The 15,318-nt window shown below is 36.1% G+C and overlaps 1 protein-coding gene and 1 long non-coding RNA gene across 6 annotated transcripts; both read right to left on the bottom strand.

Moving 5' to 3' along the window:
* Positions 1-4,691: 4,691 nt before the first annotated feature.
* nt5c1bb (5'-nucleotidase, cytosolic IB b) lies at positions 4,692-10,858 on the bottom strand. The gene is made up of 6 exons (XM_014978111.2): positions 10,625-10,858; positions 10,349-10,516; positions 8,935-9,064; positions 8,668-8,790; positions 7,768-7,952; positions 4,692-6,568 (listed from the first exon to the last, which is right to left on the bottom strand). The coding sequence occupies exons 1-6, from the start codon at positions 10,736-10,738 to the stop codon at positions 6,203-6,205; spliced, it is 1,086 nt and encodes a 361-aa protein (XP_014833597.2). The 5' UTR covers positions 10,739-10,858; the 3' UTR covers positions 4,692-6,202.
* Positions 10,859-11,368: 510 nt separating this feature from the next.
* On the bottom strand, positions 11,369-13,828 carry LOC148153071 (uncharacterized). Of its 5 annotated transcripts, none has more exons than XR_015761786.1 (6): positions 13,116-13,828; positions 12,416-12,525; positions 12,209-12,326; positions 11,965-12,032; positions 11,775-11,890; positions 11,369-11,675 (listed from the first exon to the last, which is right to left on the bottom strand). It is a non-coding gene; the product is annotated as an uncharacterized LOC148153071 (long non-coding RNA). The 5 variants fall into 5 exon arrangements; XR_015761787.1 differs by having other exon boundaries at positions 12,416-12,504; XR_015761788.1 differs by having other exon boundaries at positions 12,416-12,504; positions 13,531-13,828.
* Between the last annotated feature and the right edge of the window lie 1,490 nt (positions 13,829-15,318).

Below are 15,318 nucleotides of genomic sequence, written 5' to 3'. Positions count from 1 at the left end.
AGGTTTTTTCAAGCAAAGTTTAAGGTCTTAGATTTCACACTCTCCTCCTCCACTTCACAAATTCTGCACTTTTTTACCCTGCTTGCGGCCTTAATTTAAAAATACCCAGCAGCATGAGCATATGAAGCAGAATCAATCAGTTGATTAATTACTTTTTTATATTCCTGAAAAATGTGTTTGCGAGACGTTTTAGAAGAAAGGTTGAACCATTTCACGGTTTTTGACAGCCTAATAGTAGAGTTATGTACAATTTGTTGCCTTGGTTTGATGAAACCAATCCATTGTGGCTCTAGCTGTTTATTTAGGGGCAATCTGCTACAAGGTTAACCTCCATTTCAGCTCCATGTCTTGTTCTTTTTTTCTTTTTTTTTTTGCACACTCTGTTCCACTTTTGCTCTGGAGTTTTGGATCACACAGTCATCTAACCAGAGTGCCTCGTTGCGTTTGCTCTGAAAACCACATACATACAAGCTGGTCTTCTTAAGGCTTTCTTCTTGCCACTGCTCAGTAAAGGCAACATTCAAAGAGTGGATGAGTAATGGCTCTCCTGTCAATGTTCTCTCACCACAGTTATGAACCTCTGCTGCTCCTCCAAAGTTACCATGGGCCTCATTTCTGCTTTTATGATCAATATTCTAATAGATTTGCACGATTTAAGATACCATTCTCCTTTTCAAAGTATTAAAAAACTCAGTCAGACTGAGTTGAAAGCATATGCAAAAAATACATTTTCTTGTTTTGCCACTGATTCCTTATTGGATTTAGGTCAGGGCAACCTAAACCCAAGATTGAGCAGGATTAGATATAAAGCATGCCAATAAACGTCCACCGATGATGACTCTGCCACTATTTTGTTTCACTTTGAGTTTTGGGTGTGTGATGTGTAGTGTTATATCTTGATTTTTCTTTCTCAGAAAGTTGAGCTCTGGCTAACCAGAGCATCTGGCTTTTAGCAAATTCAATAAATACCCCTGTTTGGCTTTTTTTGCACCAGTAAAATTCCTCTTTGACAGATGTATGGCGTGCAAAACTAATAATTGTGTCATGAGTGGATGGTGGCCCTTAAGCGACTTGTGATGGAAACTGGTTGCACTGGATTGTGTTAAGGGATGTCAGAGCAAAGGGAATTATTTCCAAAAACCTTTGAAAACCATGAAACATTAAACTTCCACTTATCTGATTTTTTATTTTTTTTTAACAAAAAGCATGGTAGTTTAGTTTCTGGTTGTTGCGAAAACAAGATGTGAAAAAAGTTCAATATACATAAAAGACTTTTGCAAGTAAAGCCAGTTACCATCTGGACTTCTACGAGGCAGGATGTTTGCATGCGCCTCCTGACCAAACAAGCTTTAAAATAAGACACGCTGTTCCCAAACACGTACATCACCAAGCGCATCGTCAATCTAAAAAAAAAACAAGCATTTCGTCTGCACCTTGCCTTTACTTTTTAGTAACTGCTTCAGGTAATCCTTCTATTGTATGTCTCATTAGTCACTCTATGTTCATTCAGGAAAACACAACAATGAAATGTAATGTTTTCTTTTGTTTTACGCTAATGCATCTTAAATTGGGTGCACTTCATTTGAGACACAAATAAGAGTATCTTAGAACTGGATATAGAGCCACTTAATTATGCTAAGTGACTGACCCTCGCATATTCAGTTTGGGCATTAAGGCACCGACGTGTTTCTGATGCTCCAAATAAATTACTTTCAGAAAACATTCTGAAACACCAACCAAGAAAACATATTTAGAGCAAATTGCTTGTCAAGAAGATAAATGCAGCAGAGAGTCAGTGCATGGTTATTTTCCTCTAACTTTTCCTGTGGCATCCACACACACACACACACACACGCACACACACACACGCACACGCGCGCACACAAAGGGTGCCAATTATAGTAACTGTATGATGAGGTTTCTTATACTGAGCCCCATGCTACCTTTGCCTCTAATCCTTTGTTATTAATTATATCTTCAACGAGCCTACACAGTTCTGGTGGTGTCAGCAGCGAGTATCCATGGGAACAGTAGGCTGGTCGCAGCGTGCAGCAGTGCACGCGCTCTGCAGCCTGACAGGCTTGATGCAGAGATGCTCCGCTGACTAGATGAGCAAGTCGGTAGCAGAAACTATGAGAGAAAAACCTGATGGAAAACAAGCCAGAAATCCAACGTCCTCATCATTCGATAGGTGCAGTTACTTGAAAAAAGGTCAGATTTGACAAGTTTCACACAACTGGATCAAATATGATGCATTACCTCAGTTTATGATAATGCTAAAGGATGCACCCAATCTTCATGTTTCTTACTAAAGATGTCTTACTGTTAGATGTCACACCTTTTCCACATTGTTGCACATTCTGTTAATAAAACTTGCAACAACAGCCTGTTCTGCATCTCATGAACTCCCTGAGGTGATATCATACATTTACAAACAAAAAAATAAGCTAATAGCTACTATTTAAAAAGGAAAACTTCTGCACAAGGTTTTAACAGGGAAGATGTGAGAAATGTGTTTATTTATAAATACAAAATTAAACACACATGCATAAAAGTGAGTGCAGGACTTCAAAGCACATGATAAAAAGAAAATACACTTATACATCCCAAGGTGTTTCCCTTCCCCCCTATTCATTTACCTGCAAATACTCAAATACTAATCACCTGTATGTCACTGCTTTACTCTCAAATTGCAAAAATGAAATACTCCTTAACTGATCTTTACAATCATATTTCTAGTTATAAATAACTCACATCAAACATGGAGCCTAGAGCTAATCTCCAGATTCTCTTTCAGGAACCGAAGGACAGCTCATTAACTTCCAATTAGACCTTAATGTTCAGTGAAAAGAAGTTATTTGTGTTGTATTGCCCTTGCTGCACTTGGCAGGGATATTAATGAGGCAGCAAAATGAGCCTAGAAGGAGTTAGATTATAACTGAAAAAAAAAGAAAGAAAATATTCCTCAAAGCATGCAAAAACTGTTAGAAGTGATTTTTGTGTTAATAGTTTCTTGCTGTAGTTCAGAAAATGCAAATATTCCTTGTGGGTTTTCTTCTTTTCTCTGTGTGATGCCTGTTAATTAAGCAGGAGCATCTCTTCACGGCTAATGAAATCACACACATACAACATGACAGTCTTCTGCAGCACAAGGTAAACAAAACCATAAAGAATACAGATAAGATCAACTGCTCACATGCATTGGAGAATACTGAATTGGATTATTTGAAATAAATTTATCAAGCAAATGACGTTCTGTCAAAGAGGAGGATGTGAGGGGGGAAACAAAAATGGGAGCAATTGCTGCTACCTAGTGCCATCTATTGGCGAGACGGCATAATACAACCAGATAAAGAAACAGTTTTGAAGTGAAGAAACTAATATTAAAGTTTTCTTTCTTCTCTTTTAAAACAATAAAGCTTTTTACGTTCCTGTCTCTCCAACACAGCATCATGATGCCACCTCCAGAATGAGTTCAGTAATGTTAAAAAAGAACAATATTCCCCGGAGCATGCAATAACTATTTCATTTTTATTACTATTATTATCGTTTCCCTCTGGTTATCTAATAGTTGGCATTGCACATTGTTGAATTAGGTTACGTGTAGTATGTGACTAAAACAACGTGGGAGCAAAGATAAAAGTAGTCATACAGCGCCATCTAACGGTGAAATGACAACCAGTTGTACCAAACCTGAGGATGTGAGATCAGAAGGAGTAAAAGTGGAGAGAACTGTAGCTACACACCGCCACCTACTGGTGAGTCAAGATACACACAACTAGTGGTAGGAATTTAGCTTTAAAACATTCAGATACATAGAAGCTGTTGATGTTTTCCTCAATGGGGGCACAGACACTTGAACCATTTTTTATAGATGATACAAAGTAGATTTAAACAATTTACATGTACTTTCTTTTCTTCAAGCCACCAAACTTAAAAAAAAACATCCCTAAAAGACAATGTCTAGCTTAACTGTTCTTTGAATAATGATGCTTCAAGACTATATGTTATATCTTGGGGTAAAAATAACCTATAAAGGTAGTACAAAAAATGTTTCGCTTTTTAATAGGATTATTACGTAAATTAAATGTGTCTTTCCTGTCTTTGGACTTCTCATTGTGCCATAAGATATCGAGAAGACTCCTTCTTCCTGCAGCCAATATTTTTTTCTTCACTGATCCATTCTACTTAAATGAGTTTATGTCTTGTAAAACTCTTCAGAAAGCCTACTGGCAGCATTAAGCCAGGACAGGAAAAACAGTCAGGAGTCTCTTAAAGATTTCAGCTAAAACTTCCACTGCTTGCTTCCAATTTTCTATGTATAAGAGGAGAAAATGTCTAACATTTGCTCCAAATTTGCTTTCTTATTTGCGGTAGCTTCAACTACAGTACGAGTATTTAAAACCTGTCATATAAGACGATATTTATATTAATTGTTTAGAATCTAATTACAATAAAAGTAAAGAAATCAAAATAAAACATCTTTGTACAGTAGTTTAAATTTATTTACCACTTAAAAGTCTTATGTTTTTTCTAATTTACTACACTTAAACATCAGGACATCAAATCTATTTTAATCTAAAATATTATATCAAATGATTATTTCATTTATTAAGGGCAAAAAAAAAACATACACAAATGAACTAACCTAAAATTATAAATGCAGAAGCACAAAGAGGCACAATCAATGCTTTTTGGAACAGAAAATATTTTTATTCTTTTAAAAAAAGCATGTACTTTTTTTTTGTTTTCATATTCTTATTTCAATATGTAAACGGAGTACAATATAGACTAAAAATAGATTTTATCAAAATGCTTAAAAATGCTTACTAATTTAGTGCTTACCCCAAACACCAATAAACAAGATTGATCTACATTACTTTATTAACCCGACTGCATGCTCAGAGCTCAATACAATCTGACAATCCAAAACTTTCACACAGGCTCTACTTTCACAGAGTCCGTGTGAAAGTAGCTATAGATAGAAAAGTTGAACGGCACAAAACAAGTGACAAATACAGATATTTCCAGCATTTGGAAAATACCGACGTGCATAATTCTGCAGCGTTAAATATGCTGTTCGAAAACTAACACAAGTAGTTTGGTCCAATGTTACAAATGCAACTTGAAAATAAGAAAAGCATCAAAACAATAGAAGTTTTATGTCAACATCCACCAAGAAGAAAAACATAGAAAGGCAGCATCAGTGTCCCTTTAAGCCACAGCATTTCTACCCTGGCAGAAATGTTTTAAAATATGTATGTGTTCTATAAAAGTGCAAGAACGTTGCCAAAAAATGATGGATCGGGCAATTTTTACCAAACAGGAGAGAGCGGACCGTTACGTGTTCAAGGTCAAAGAAAAATACAAACACGGCACAAAGAGGAATAAACAAAAATGATGTAAACTTTATTAACAATGTATTTATTCCTGACTGAGTTTTTCAAAAGGAAGCAGATGCAGAAAAAAGGTAACAATAGATATTTTTTCTGTCTAGAATTAAAAGGGGGAAAAAATGTGGATTGCCTAAGGTAAATCTATGTTGTGAAAATACATTTTGGCAGATATTATATTCTCACCATACATATTGCAAAATCCTTTAATAAACTAAATTCTAACGTTTTCTTTAGTGGGGCACTTTAAAAGTGGCAGTATTGTGTAAAAATCGACTTTTTTGAGCTTTACTTCATGTTATAATGTTATTCCCTCGTCAGAAACATGACTGGGGTGCAGCTTTGATTCTTTCATGCATGTTTGAGAAATCCTTTAACCTCCGCTGGCAGCCGTTTGGGTTTGCAAAACGCTTGCTCACACCAAGTCACATCTTTACCTCTCAGCTCCTCCAAAGTAGCGGCAGCAGCAATTAGCAAACACCTAGAAGAGCTGCGCATCTGCTGAGCTCATGGTATGAGCTACTTCTCAGTGCAACACACGTTGTTGTGATGACGTGCTGAAGGCGGAGTCTCGGAAAGAGCAAGGAGTTTCTTAAAGAAATAAAGCCTCAATTTTAAAGCATTATATTGTGATATTTTACATATACAGCCTTTTTATAAAAACTGAAGGTGACATAGTTACTTGATGGTGCTAGAAAATGCCCCGATGTGCCTGTAAAACACATAATACTGCTTCTTTAAAACATGATTGATTTGGAGCAAATCTCGTCCTATGCAGATAAATTAGTGTAGTGTATGTCACTTGCAAATTACTCTTCTTTTTTGGGCTCCTCGATGAGCTTCCCCTTGTTGTACTTCTGTCCAATTCCATAAGGCACATGTGCAGATATGGTTCCCAGCTCATTGGCCCCCTCAATGTGGAACATCTGGTCGTCGAAGAAGATGTGAGGTCTGATTTTCTGCAACAGAGGGCCCTTGGGAGCCCCGGCCAGAAAGAGGGCCTCGTCGATCTCCAGGCCCCAGCTGCGGAGGGTCTTCAGGACTCGTGCGCCGGAGCTGGCTGCGCTGCGGGCTGTGACCAGGAAGGTTCTGATCGGGCAATTCAGACGCTCGTTCTTGGCATAAAATTTTCTCTGGAGCTTACCGAGGGCCTCCAGGAAGCACTTTAATGGACCCTGTGTGAAGCACAGAATCGGGTTAATGTCCCGTAAAATGAGTAGTGTGACAACAGATGTATTAAAAAAAAAAGCTAAGACTTCATTCCTCTTAAACTTTTTTTTAATTTACATATTAAAACCACAAACTTAAATTTTTATTGGGATTTTATAATGATGCCCAAACATGAAGTATTGATCAATTGTGAAGTGGCAGGAAAATTATGTATATTTTTTTATTATTTTACAAATAAAATCTGAAAAGTGCTGCCTGCAACTGCATTCATACCCGATTCAATACTGTGATTTTTAAGTGTTCACAAAATTTTCAATTGGCTTTACGTCGGTCCTTTTTACTGGGCCATTCTGACACATGAATATGGGAATATGGCCATATGTTTTTGTTTGTCCTACTTTAAGGTGCAGTTCAAACTTTAGCTCCATTAATCATCCCATCAACCATGACCTGTGCTGAAGTAAAAGATAAAAGTTACTGTTCTCATCAACTCCTTGCAATTTCTTTTATATAAGCACAGCTTAATTTCAATGGGTCTGTATTATTTGATTGAGTTGACCGTATGTAAGATGGATCATTTTTTGGAAAGTGCATTGAGAGGACATTTGTAGTAAATCTGCACTACGTAAATAAAATGAAATTAATTCAACTCCAAATTGTCATACTGGGTTTTATTCAAGGGTCTAACAAGTAAAAATGAGCTGAATACATATGCATGCAACACTTTTAGCATTTTTATTTGCAGAACCTTTGATTACAGGTGTATTAGTAGAAGGCGTCACCTTCTTAATCATGTGCTACGTTGTCTCAGTATAATCGAGGTTTGTTGTTGCAAAACCATTAAACCATGACAGGGTATGAACAGTTTTGCATGGTTCTCTACAGCAGGTTAGACAGGTTCACAACTCCAGGAGTTAAAAGTCTGACAAACCTGTATCTTCACATTCAGACTGGTTATAAATCTGTGTGCAAGTTCAGATATTTATCACACTTCACTGATGGAGAGAGAAAATATGACTAATGGACGAAAAACCCTTAAAAGTTGAAGCTGCAACAAAAGTCATTTTAAAGCTATGTAAAAGAATTGAACACTGGGCTGGCATGTTGTGTGGAGTCATGGCGTTTGAGTTATTTTAAGAAGACATGTGATCTCATTTTTGTCAGGTATCAGAGATGTTGCACGTAGACGACAGTGCCTTTTTACCTGAGCCAAAGGTTTGTTCTCAAACTTTTTCTCATGCTCAAAGAAAGTGTCGAGGCCGTGCTTCTTCACAATGATCTCCGACTCGTCTGAGAAGAGGACGGCGTCACCATCAAACGCCACTCTCAGCTGAGTGTCGCTCAGATCGCTCTCCTGTTTTGGCATAAACATGGTGGCTGCAGCGATCCCTTCATGGAGGAAAGAAACGGTTAAAAAAAAAAGATGACAAGTGGATGTTCTGTTCTTGGATTTCTGCCGCAGGCTAATGTCAGCCCTATATTTCATTATAAGATGTTTGAACTGACGCTCAACTTCAGGTTTCAGCAACCACCTGGGTAGATTTCACCAAAAATAATAGTGACTCGCAAAAGCTTCCCTACCGCTTGAATGTTTCCACATTTTGCAATGTTATGATCACAAACTTCAGTGTGTCTTCTCGTTTTCTTTTCAGTTCTGGTTCTTTGTGGTTATGCATCATTTTGGATAAAAGCAGCAAATCCTCACATTTAACGATTTGAAACTAGTAAATATACCCCATATTTGATAAAAGAGATATTTTTTATTAAGAATATGCAAATTTAAGTTTTAGATTAGACAGGAGGAGCCATAAAGCTCAGCCTTTCTGTTAACCGACTTGCAGCTCTTTACAAATGCATACAAAGGCTGAGAAAATAAATGGTTACTATGGAGATTTGATAATACCTATATGCTACACTTTGGTGCATGTTGCTAACAGTGACATGAGGGGATTTTTTTCCACCTTACATAATATCTTGGTTTTTTTATGGACATCTTCATGAGAGGTGAAAATAATTATGGAGGGTAACGGTATTAAATAAATATTTAAAATAAAAGTTTGTGTGTTAAATGTTCTGGCTGTAATCAAAGGACATCTCCTCTTACCTTCCTCTATCGCTTCTGTAACTTTGTCTGCACTTTTTGAGAGGTAAAGGTTTGTCATGTAGGCCTTCAGGTAACCTATAGGACTTTTCCCTCCAGTCATACAGAATCTCTCTATGGTCAAACCTGAAAGAGCATCAAACACATTAGATATGCATGAAGAATGAAACCCCAGCTCTAATGAGTTCTCTTCTTGATTATGCCTGCTGATGTAGCGAGGCGTTGCAGAGCTGAACGATTAACAATGTTTGGTTAAGAAACGCAGCGTACCGTAGTGATTAATGCTGTTAATCAGGCGCACGCCGACTTGAGCGTGGTTGTTAGTCATCAAGACGATGTCAAACAGCTCCTCGCTGTCGGGGTAAAGGTTCCTAAGTCGAGTGTTGACATTCATGAGAGCCTGTAACATATATCAGACCTTCTTAACTCAAGGAAAAGAAAGGATATTGAGACATTGTGTTACACATGAGGTAACAACAGTATTACAAAAGGTTTGCCATTCTTTCCCGTTTATATAAATTACACAATATATGCTCTGACTGTGGAAATAAATGACTTTAGTGGTCTTGGAATCACATATTTCCTATATGAGATAGGAATAATATGTTATAGAAGCAGAGCAAATGGATGGACAGATGGATGAGATTCAACTCAACTCATGTTCCACTTCTGGAAAACAAAATTAGGTCAGATTTTTTCATAATGCCACTGTCAAACCAATAAGTGACACCTGTTTCAATGTTGAACCTGCCTTAAAAGAGGAATTACAATTCAACTGACAAAAATAAGGGGTAAAAAAAGCCTTTATATATATATATATATATTCTTTAATATTATTATTTATTATTAATTTTTAATAAAAAAACTTTCATCTACTATATATATATATATATATATATATATATATGTCAGAATCTATCCATACACACATATATATATATATATATATATATATATATATATATATATATATATATATATATATATGTATGTATGTATGTATGTATGTATGTATGTATGTATATATATAAAAAAAAAAAAAGGGGAATTTTTTTTTTATATATATACATACATACATACATACATACATACATATATATATATATATATATATATATATATATATATATATATATATATATATATATATGTGTGTATGGATAGATAGATAGATAGATAGATAGATAGATAGATAGATAGATAGATAGATAGATAGATAGATAGATAGATAGATAGATAGATAGATAGATAGATAGATAGATAGATAGATAGACTCAATTGTGGACTTATTCATTCCAAGAAAACAATTGCACAATTATTAACACACAATAAGAGAAAAAAAACTTTTTATGGGAGTCAGAGATTGAAAAGTAGAAACCTGTTAGACTGTTCGGTCTTTTGTCATTTACTTTGCAAAATCCTCTAAAAAGTGTTCTCGTAGCTGTGACTGTAGCTCTATGATTCTCATAAGTTACTGACTCCTAATGCAATAAATCTAAAGGAGTTTGATTCTTTTGGTGTATTTGAATGATCGGGTCACATCAACATAACAGGTTTGGCAAAGTTACAATAACACCATGACTGATGGCTTGTTGCCAGTATTGGCTACAAATGGAATGAATGCCTTAAAAGGATCCACGAACGGAGTTACAGCTGTTTGCCACACCCTGACCAACAGGCCTACCTTTACAAAAGGGAATGCAGGCCCCGGCTTTAACGGATCGTTTTCATGTTCCACCTGAAAAGCGACGTACTTCTCCACTCCTTCATCCACGAAGATTTTCCTCTCTGCCACCATGTTGAAGAGGGTGCGAGAGGAGACGGCGATGGTTACCGCATTCTGGGGTTTGGGCTGACACAGACAGAGGAACCCAGAAAAACCATTACCGATACTTAAACCATACTACTTTAAAAGTCATAATGATAGAGATAAGTAAAAACAGTTCAGTGACAAACTCACCGGCCTCGGTGCTTTTGTCTTTAGACTCTCAAAGAAAGCTTTAGCTGCTTCCCAGTCTTGTTCCTCTTCATTTTTATCGGTTGCTGTTTTATCCTCTGGTTTAATTTCGCTCATTTTTAAAAATAAATAAAACTGAAGTGAGTCGAAATAAAATATAAACGAAACTCAACTAAGTAGCGTGCAGTACGCTACAGTCACCCTGTTGCACCTACTAAACTTTACGGAAGTGTAAGTAAGGAAGCCCGGTGGGAGTTCCCATAGTTCCTACCAACAGTGACGCAAGTTGTCATGACAACGTGGTCGTTGACTACCACAGTAACACGTTCTATCGACGGCTGTGTACAACTACTGTAGTCACCAAAATAAACTAGCTTCTTATTTATGAAATAGCCTAATAATGAATAACTGTTGCAGAAGAAGAACCTTGTGCAGGCGAAACTGATACACAGTAAAAACTGCTGGGTTAAAAATAACCCAATACGTAACCCAGCGCTGGGTCAAATATGGACCGACCCAACGCTGGGTTGTTTTAACCCAACTGGGTTGGGTTGAGGGTTTGACCCAGCACATTGGGTCATGGCAACTAACCAAACGTTGGGTTAAATTGACTTGTTTAAATTGGTTAAACTGACCCAAAATTGGGTTGAAATTCATAACCCAACACAAGGGTTATTATACCACTATAGTTGGGTTAAAAAAAATTATTTTAAATTTCACTATATAAAAACAGGATTAAAAGACATATGAATTTAAAGCTTCTTTTATTTCCACATGATACATATATAGAGCCAGCAATTTCATTTACAAAAGTTACAAAACATAAGTAGTTAAATCACTTCAATTCATTTGGCTACAACTCCAGAAGTATCTGTTACTCCATATTAGAAAACATTTAATGAAAAAAAGTCTGTTTTAAAGCAAACTACAAGTAAACCTTTCAGCCATTAAACAAGGAGCATTTTTAACGACACTTTAGCATTTTGCCTGTCTCCCTGCATGAGGACATACAGGTTGTCACATTTTGTAGATGCACCACCAGGTTTGTCCCAACCTGATGGAGAGAGAAGACAGAAAATAACAGGCCATTAGTGATGAACTTATATAAACAGCAAACAATTTGAGCATGATTCAGAGATGAATGTTGACTTACAGGCTGGATATCAATGAAACCCTCTGAACTTCCAGGTTGATGGATCTGAAACTCTTCTCCCAAATGTGTAAGTAGGGAGGAGCACTGGCAGCAGCTGCAGGGCTACATCATCTTGTCTGCATGGGAAACATAAGCTTGTGTTAAAATGTTAAATGTTAACAGTTTATAAACATCTCTTGAGCTTCAATACCTTAAGGGAGAAAATTCATGTTGTTGAGAAGACGGCCGCTCCTTTCTCTTCTTGGCCATACAAAAGATCTTCGTTGAGAACAAGAGAGAGAAGCACAAAAACAGGCCTTTAGTGAATTTAAAGGTAAAGGGCTACATTCTCAAAAACTAATTTCTGACTGATTCTAGTTTAACACAAAACCTCACTATTGAATGTGATGCACTTAAACAATCTGAGCATTATTCAGAGATGAAGGTTGACTTACAGGCTGGATATCAATGAAAACATCTGAATTTCCAGGTTGATGGATCTGAAACTTCTCCCAAATTAGTAAGGTGGAGCAGGAAGGAGTACTGGCAGCAGCTGCAGGACTACATCATCTTCTGTATCAAACATAAGTTAGTGTTAAAATGTTACAGTAACTAAAAAGCATGACAACATTTTAGAGAACATTTCTTCTGAGCTTCAATACCTTGAGGGAGCAGACTCATGTTCTTGGTCATGCAGAAGGTCTTCGTTGAGAACGAGGAGTTTGGGTTTCGCTTAATTCTCCTGAAGATCCTGGATGTAAAATTACAAAATCTATCAGAAAAGACAAAATCACAAATCAAACTTTAATGACTGAATTAAATCTTATAGCTGTCTCAACTGCAAATAACTTGTAATTAGCCAGCAATTTCAAATGTTCAGAGTAATTTTATGTTCCTAAAAATAAATATAGCACTTAATAAAATAAAATGACATATAATTTAATTTAGAAGTAAAACTTAACACAAACTTAGTGCTGAATAACTTTCAGCACCAACTTTAAATAGATGTATTTGTAATTAATACCGTAGTAACAATAATAATAAAATGAGCAAACATTAACATTAGATATTGTCTTAGTTTTGCTTTTAATTCGTTGCCTAAAACCAGCGGGAGTTTGAAAGCAATGTGCCGGGAGACGGTCGTTCTCTCTCGGCTTAACGAGCCGCTCCGCCCGGTCAACTGACAGAGGGCGAGACGAGCCGGCGGCTGGAGGGGAGCGATAAGTGCGAACACGTCCGAGCATGTTTGTAATTAAGCTATATGTTAATAAACCGAGCGCATAATTCAGGTTTACACAACTAATTTATCGCCTAATAACTTTGCAAAAGTTATTTTATTTTCAAAAAGCATAATATACCCACATTATTAAAGCTCTTCTCGCTCTCCTCCGCCATTACTGCTGGTGTTCGAACACGTAGCCTCAGCCCGCTAAGGATGCGCGCGCATATTGCAAAAATCAGGGGACAAACCGTCAACTACCTTTTCTTTTAAAACTAAATCGATTTTTAAAAATTTGACTATGTTAAGTTACGAACAAATATGATTGAGGTTATATTAAAAACTGAATTTAATTTACTTGACAAATTGTGCCCTTCCCCTTCATCTATTTTTTCCCCAACATCCGTATTGTAGCAACACCGAAGCTCTTTGTCAGAGGAACCTACCGTAATAAACATTTTAAATAACCATAAAAATAAATATCAAACATGTTTGAAATAAATTCAATTTATGTATAAAATTCTATAAACGTTGAAACTTTATCTTCTTTTTACTTACCATGTCTTATTTCAAAGTAGAGGAGAAGTCCGTTATGCAATGTTCACAGTCATGTTGAAAATGGAGGCTTGTGAAGAGGGGCGTGGCTTCTTCCAAGTTTCATCTTTAACCCAACCGTTTGGGTAAATCTACCCACCCAACTCCTGGCCCAACAGAAGTGTGCAAGATGTAGACTTCCGATAAATTTCTGACCCAACTCATGAGTTATGAATTTTGACCCAATATTTGGTCAAACTAACCCAACCTATGACCCAACAGCTTCAACCCAGAAATTGGGTTATGAAAATAACCCAGCATTTTTTACTGTGTACAGACGTCACAATAAAATGGAAACAAGTTAATTAACAAACTGTTAAACTTTACTTAAACTCAGCTAAAGGTTAATGTGATCATTTAAGCAAAAGAAGATGTACTTTTAATGTCTTGAGGAAATTAGAATTGCATGTAAAAATGCAGAAAATAGAACTTTATTGGCCTTTATGCAATACTATTGTACAAAATTAATAATGCACATCGCCATAAATACAGCATCAATAATCTTAAGTATGGTCATGGCAGTATCATGCTGTGGGAATGCATGTCCTACAAGAATGCTAGACAGAGTAGTTGGATGGATCTACAAGACAACCCTTTATTGGAAATGTGAAAATGTTTCAAGGGGATATTTATGCTAGACAATATTATTTGCATTAAATAGAGAGCAATCTTGGAAGAACTGTAAAAGGGTGCAAAATACAAAACATTACCATTTATATAAATTAAATCTGACTGCAGAAATATAAAATTGCACAGTAAATAAGCAAACTGTTCTATTTTCAATGTGAGAAGAGTATCATTATATGTGCAAATATATTATAGAGACAACCCTAAGATGAAAATTACAATAATTTTAATTTGTAAAAAAAATAATAATAATAAAAAATAATAATAATAATAATAATAATAATAATAATAATAATAATAATAATAATAATAATGCACTAGATCACATGTGTCAAACTCAAGGCCCGCGGGCCACATGTGGCCCGCCATGTCATTTTATGTGGCCCGCCCTGCAGCTCCTCCAGAACGTCGCTCTCCTGGGTAACGTTAACCCAGAAGGCTCCATTTGTTAAATCCGCTGGATGAGTTACTCCCAGCGGTTTCTAATTCTTCGCAGCAGCGGAGCCGTGTCCGCAGTGGTTGAGCAGTGGACTGCGCATGTTACAGTCTAATTAACTTTTGCATCGTCATTTATTTCTTCAAGATAAACTGCCGGCTCCTCAAATGGATTATTAACACAACGTTGCATTCTCTTGTCTGTAATGGAGACTTGAATTTAACGCTCCATTTCAACCAATGGTTTGTAATGCGCTTCTTAACCATTTTTGTAAGTATTGATTTTATTTTTTAGCCATTTAGCCAAGACTTTGTAGAACCATTTGTCTCTGCTAATGACATCTTCAATACATTTTTTGATCCCAGGCTTAGTTTATGGACTGAACAGATAGAAACAGTTACCATTATACATTTTGAACTGTCGGTTTTATTTTTGAACCATTTTTTATGGTTCAAAAATACATTTTTAATTGTAAAGTGTTGATTTTATTTTTGAAACCTTATTTATTGTATAATGTTGATTTTATTCTTGAACCTTTTTTTATTTGTAAAGTGTTGATTTTATTTTTGAACCATTTTTTATTTGTAAGTATTGTTTCTGAACCATTTTTAATTTTGAAGTGTTGATTTTATTTTTGAACCATTTTTTATTTGTAAGTATTGTTTTTGAACCATTTTTTATTTTGAAGC

The sequence above is a fragment of the Poecilia mexicana genome, unplaced genomic scaffold (genome assembly GCF_051168715.1).
Source record: "Poecilia mexicana isolate PSO_F unplaced genomic scaffold, ASM5116871v1 scaffold_21, whole genome shotgun sequence".
Classification (NCBI taxonomy): domain Eukaryota; kingdom Metazoa; phylum Chordata; class Actinopteri; order Cyprinodontiformes; family Poeciliidae; genus Poecilia; species Poecilia mexicana.
The sequence above is the reverse complement of the archived record's forward strand: the minus strand, read 5'-3'. Positions and strand labels throughout refer to the sequence as shown.

Coding starts and splice junctions, on each gene's coding strand:
- nt5c1bb (XM_014978111.2), bottom strand. CDS start 10,738: ATGAGCGAAATTAAACCAGAGGATAAAACAGCAACCGATAAAAATGAA. Junction 10,517..10,624: donor AGACAAAAGCACCGAGGCCG/GTGAGTTTGTCA, acceptor TGTCTGTGTCAG/CCCAAACCCCAGAATGCGGT. Junction 8,791..8,934: donor TAACAGCATTAATCACTACG/GTACGCTGCGTT, acceptor ATGCTCTTTCAG/GTTTGACCATAGAGAGATTC.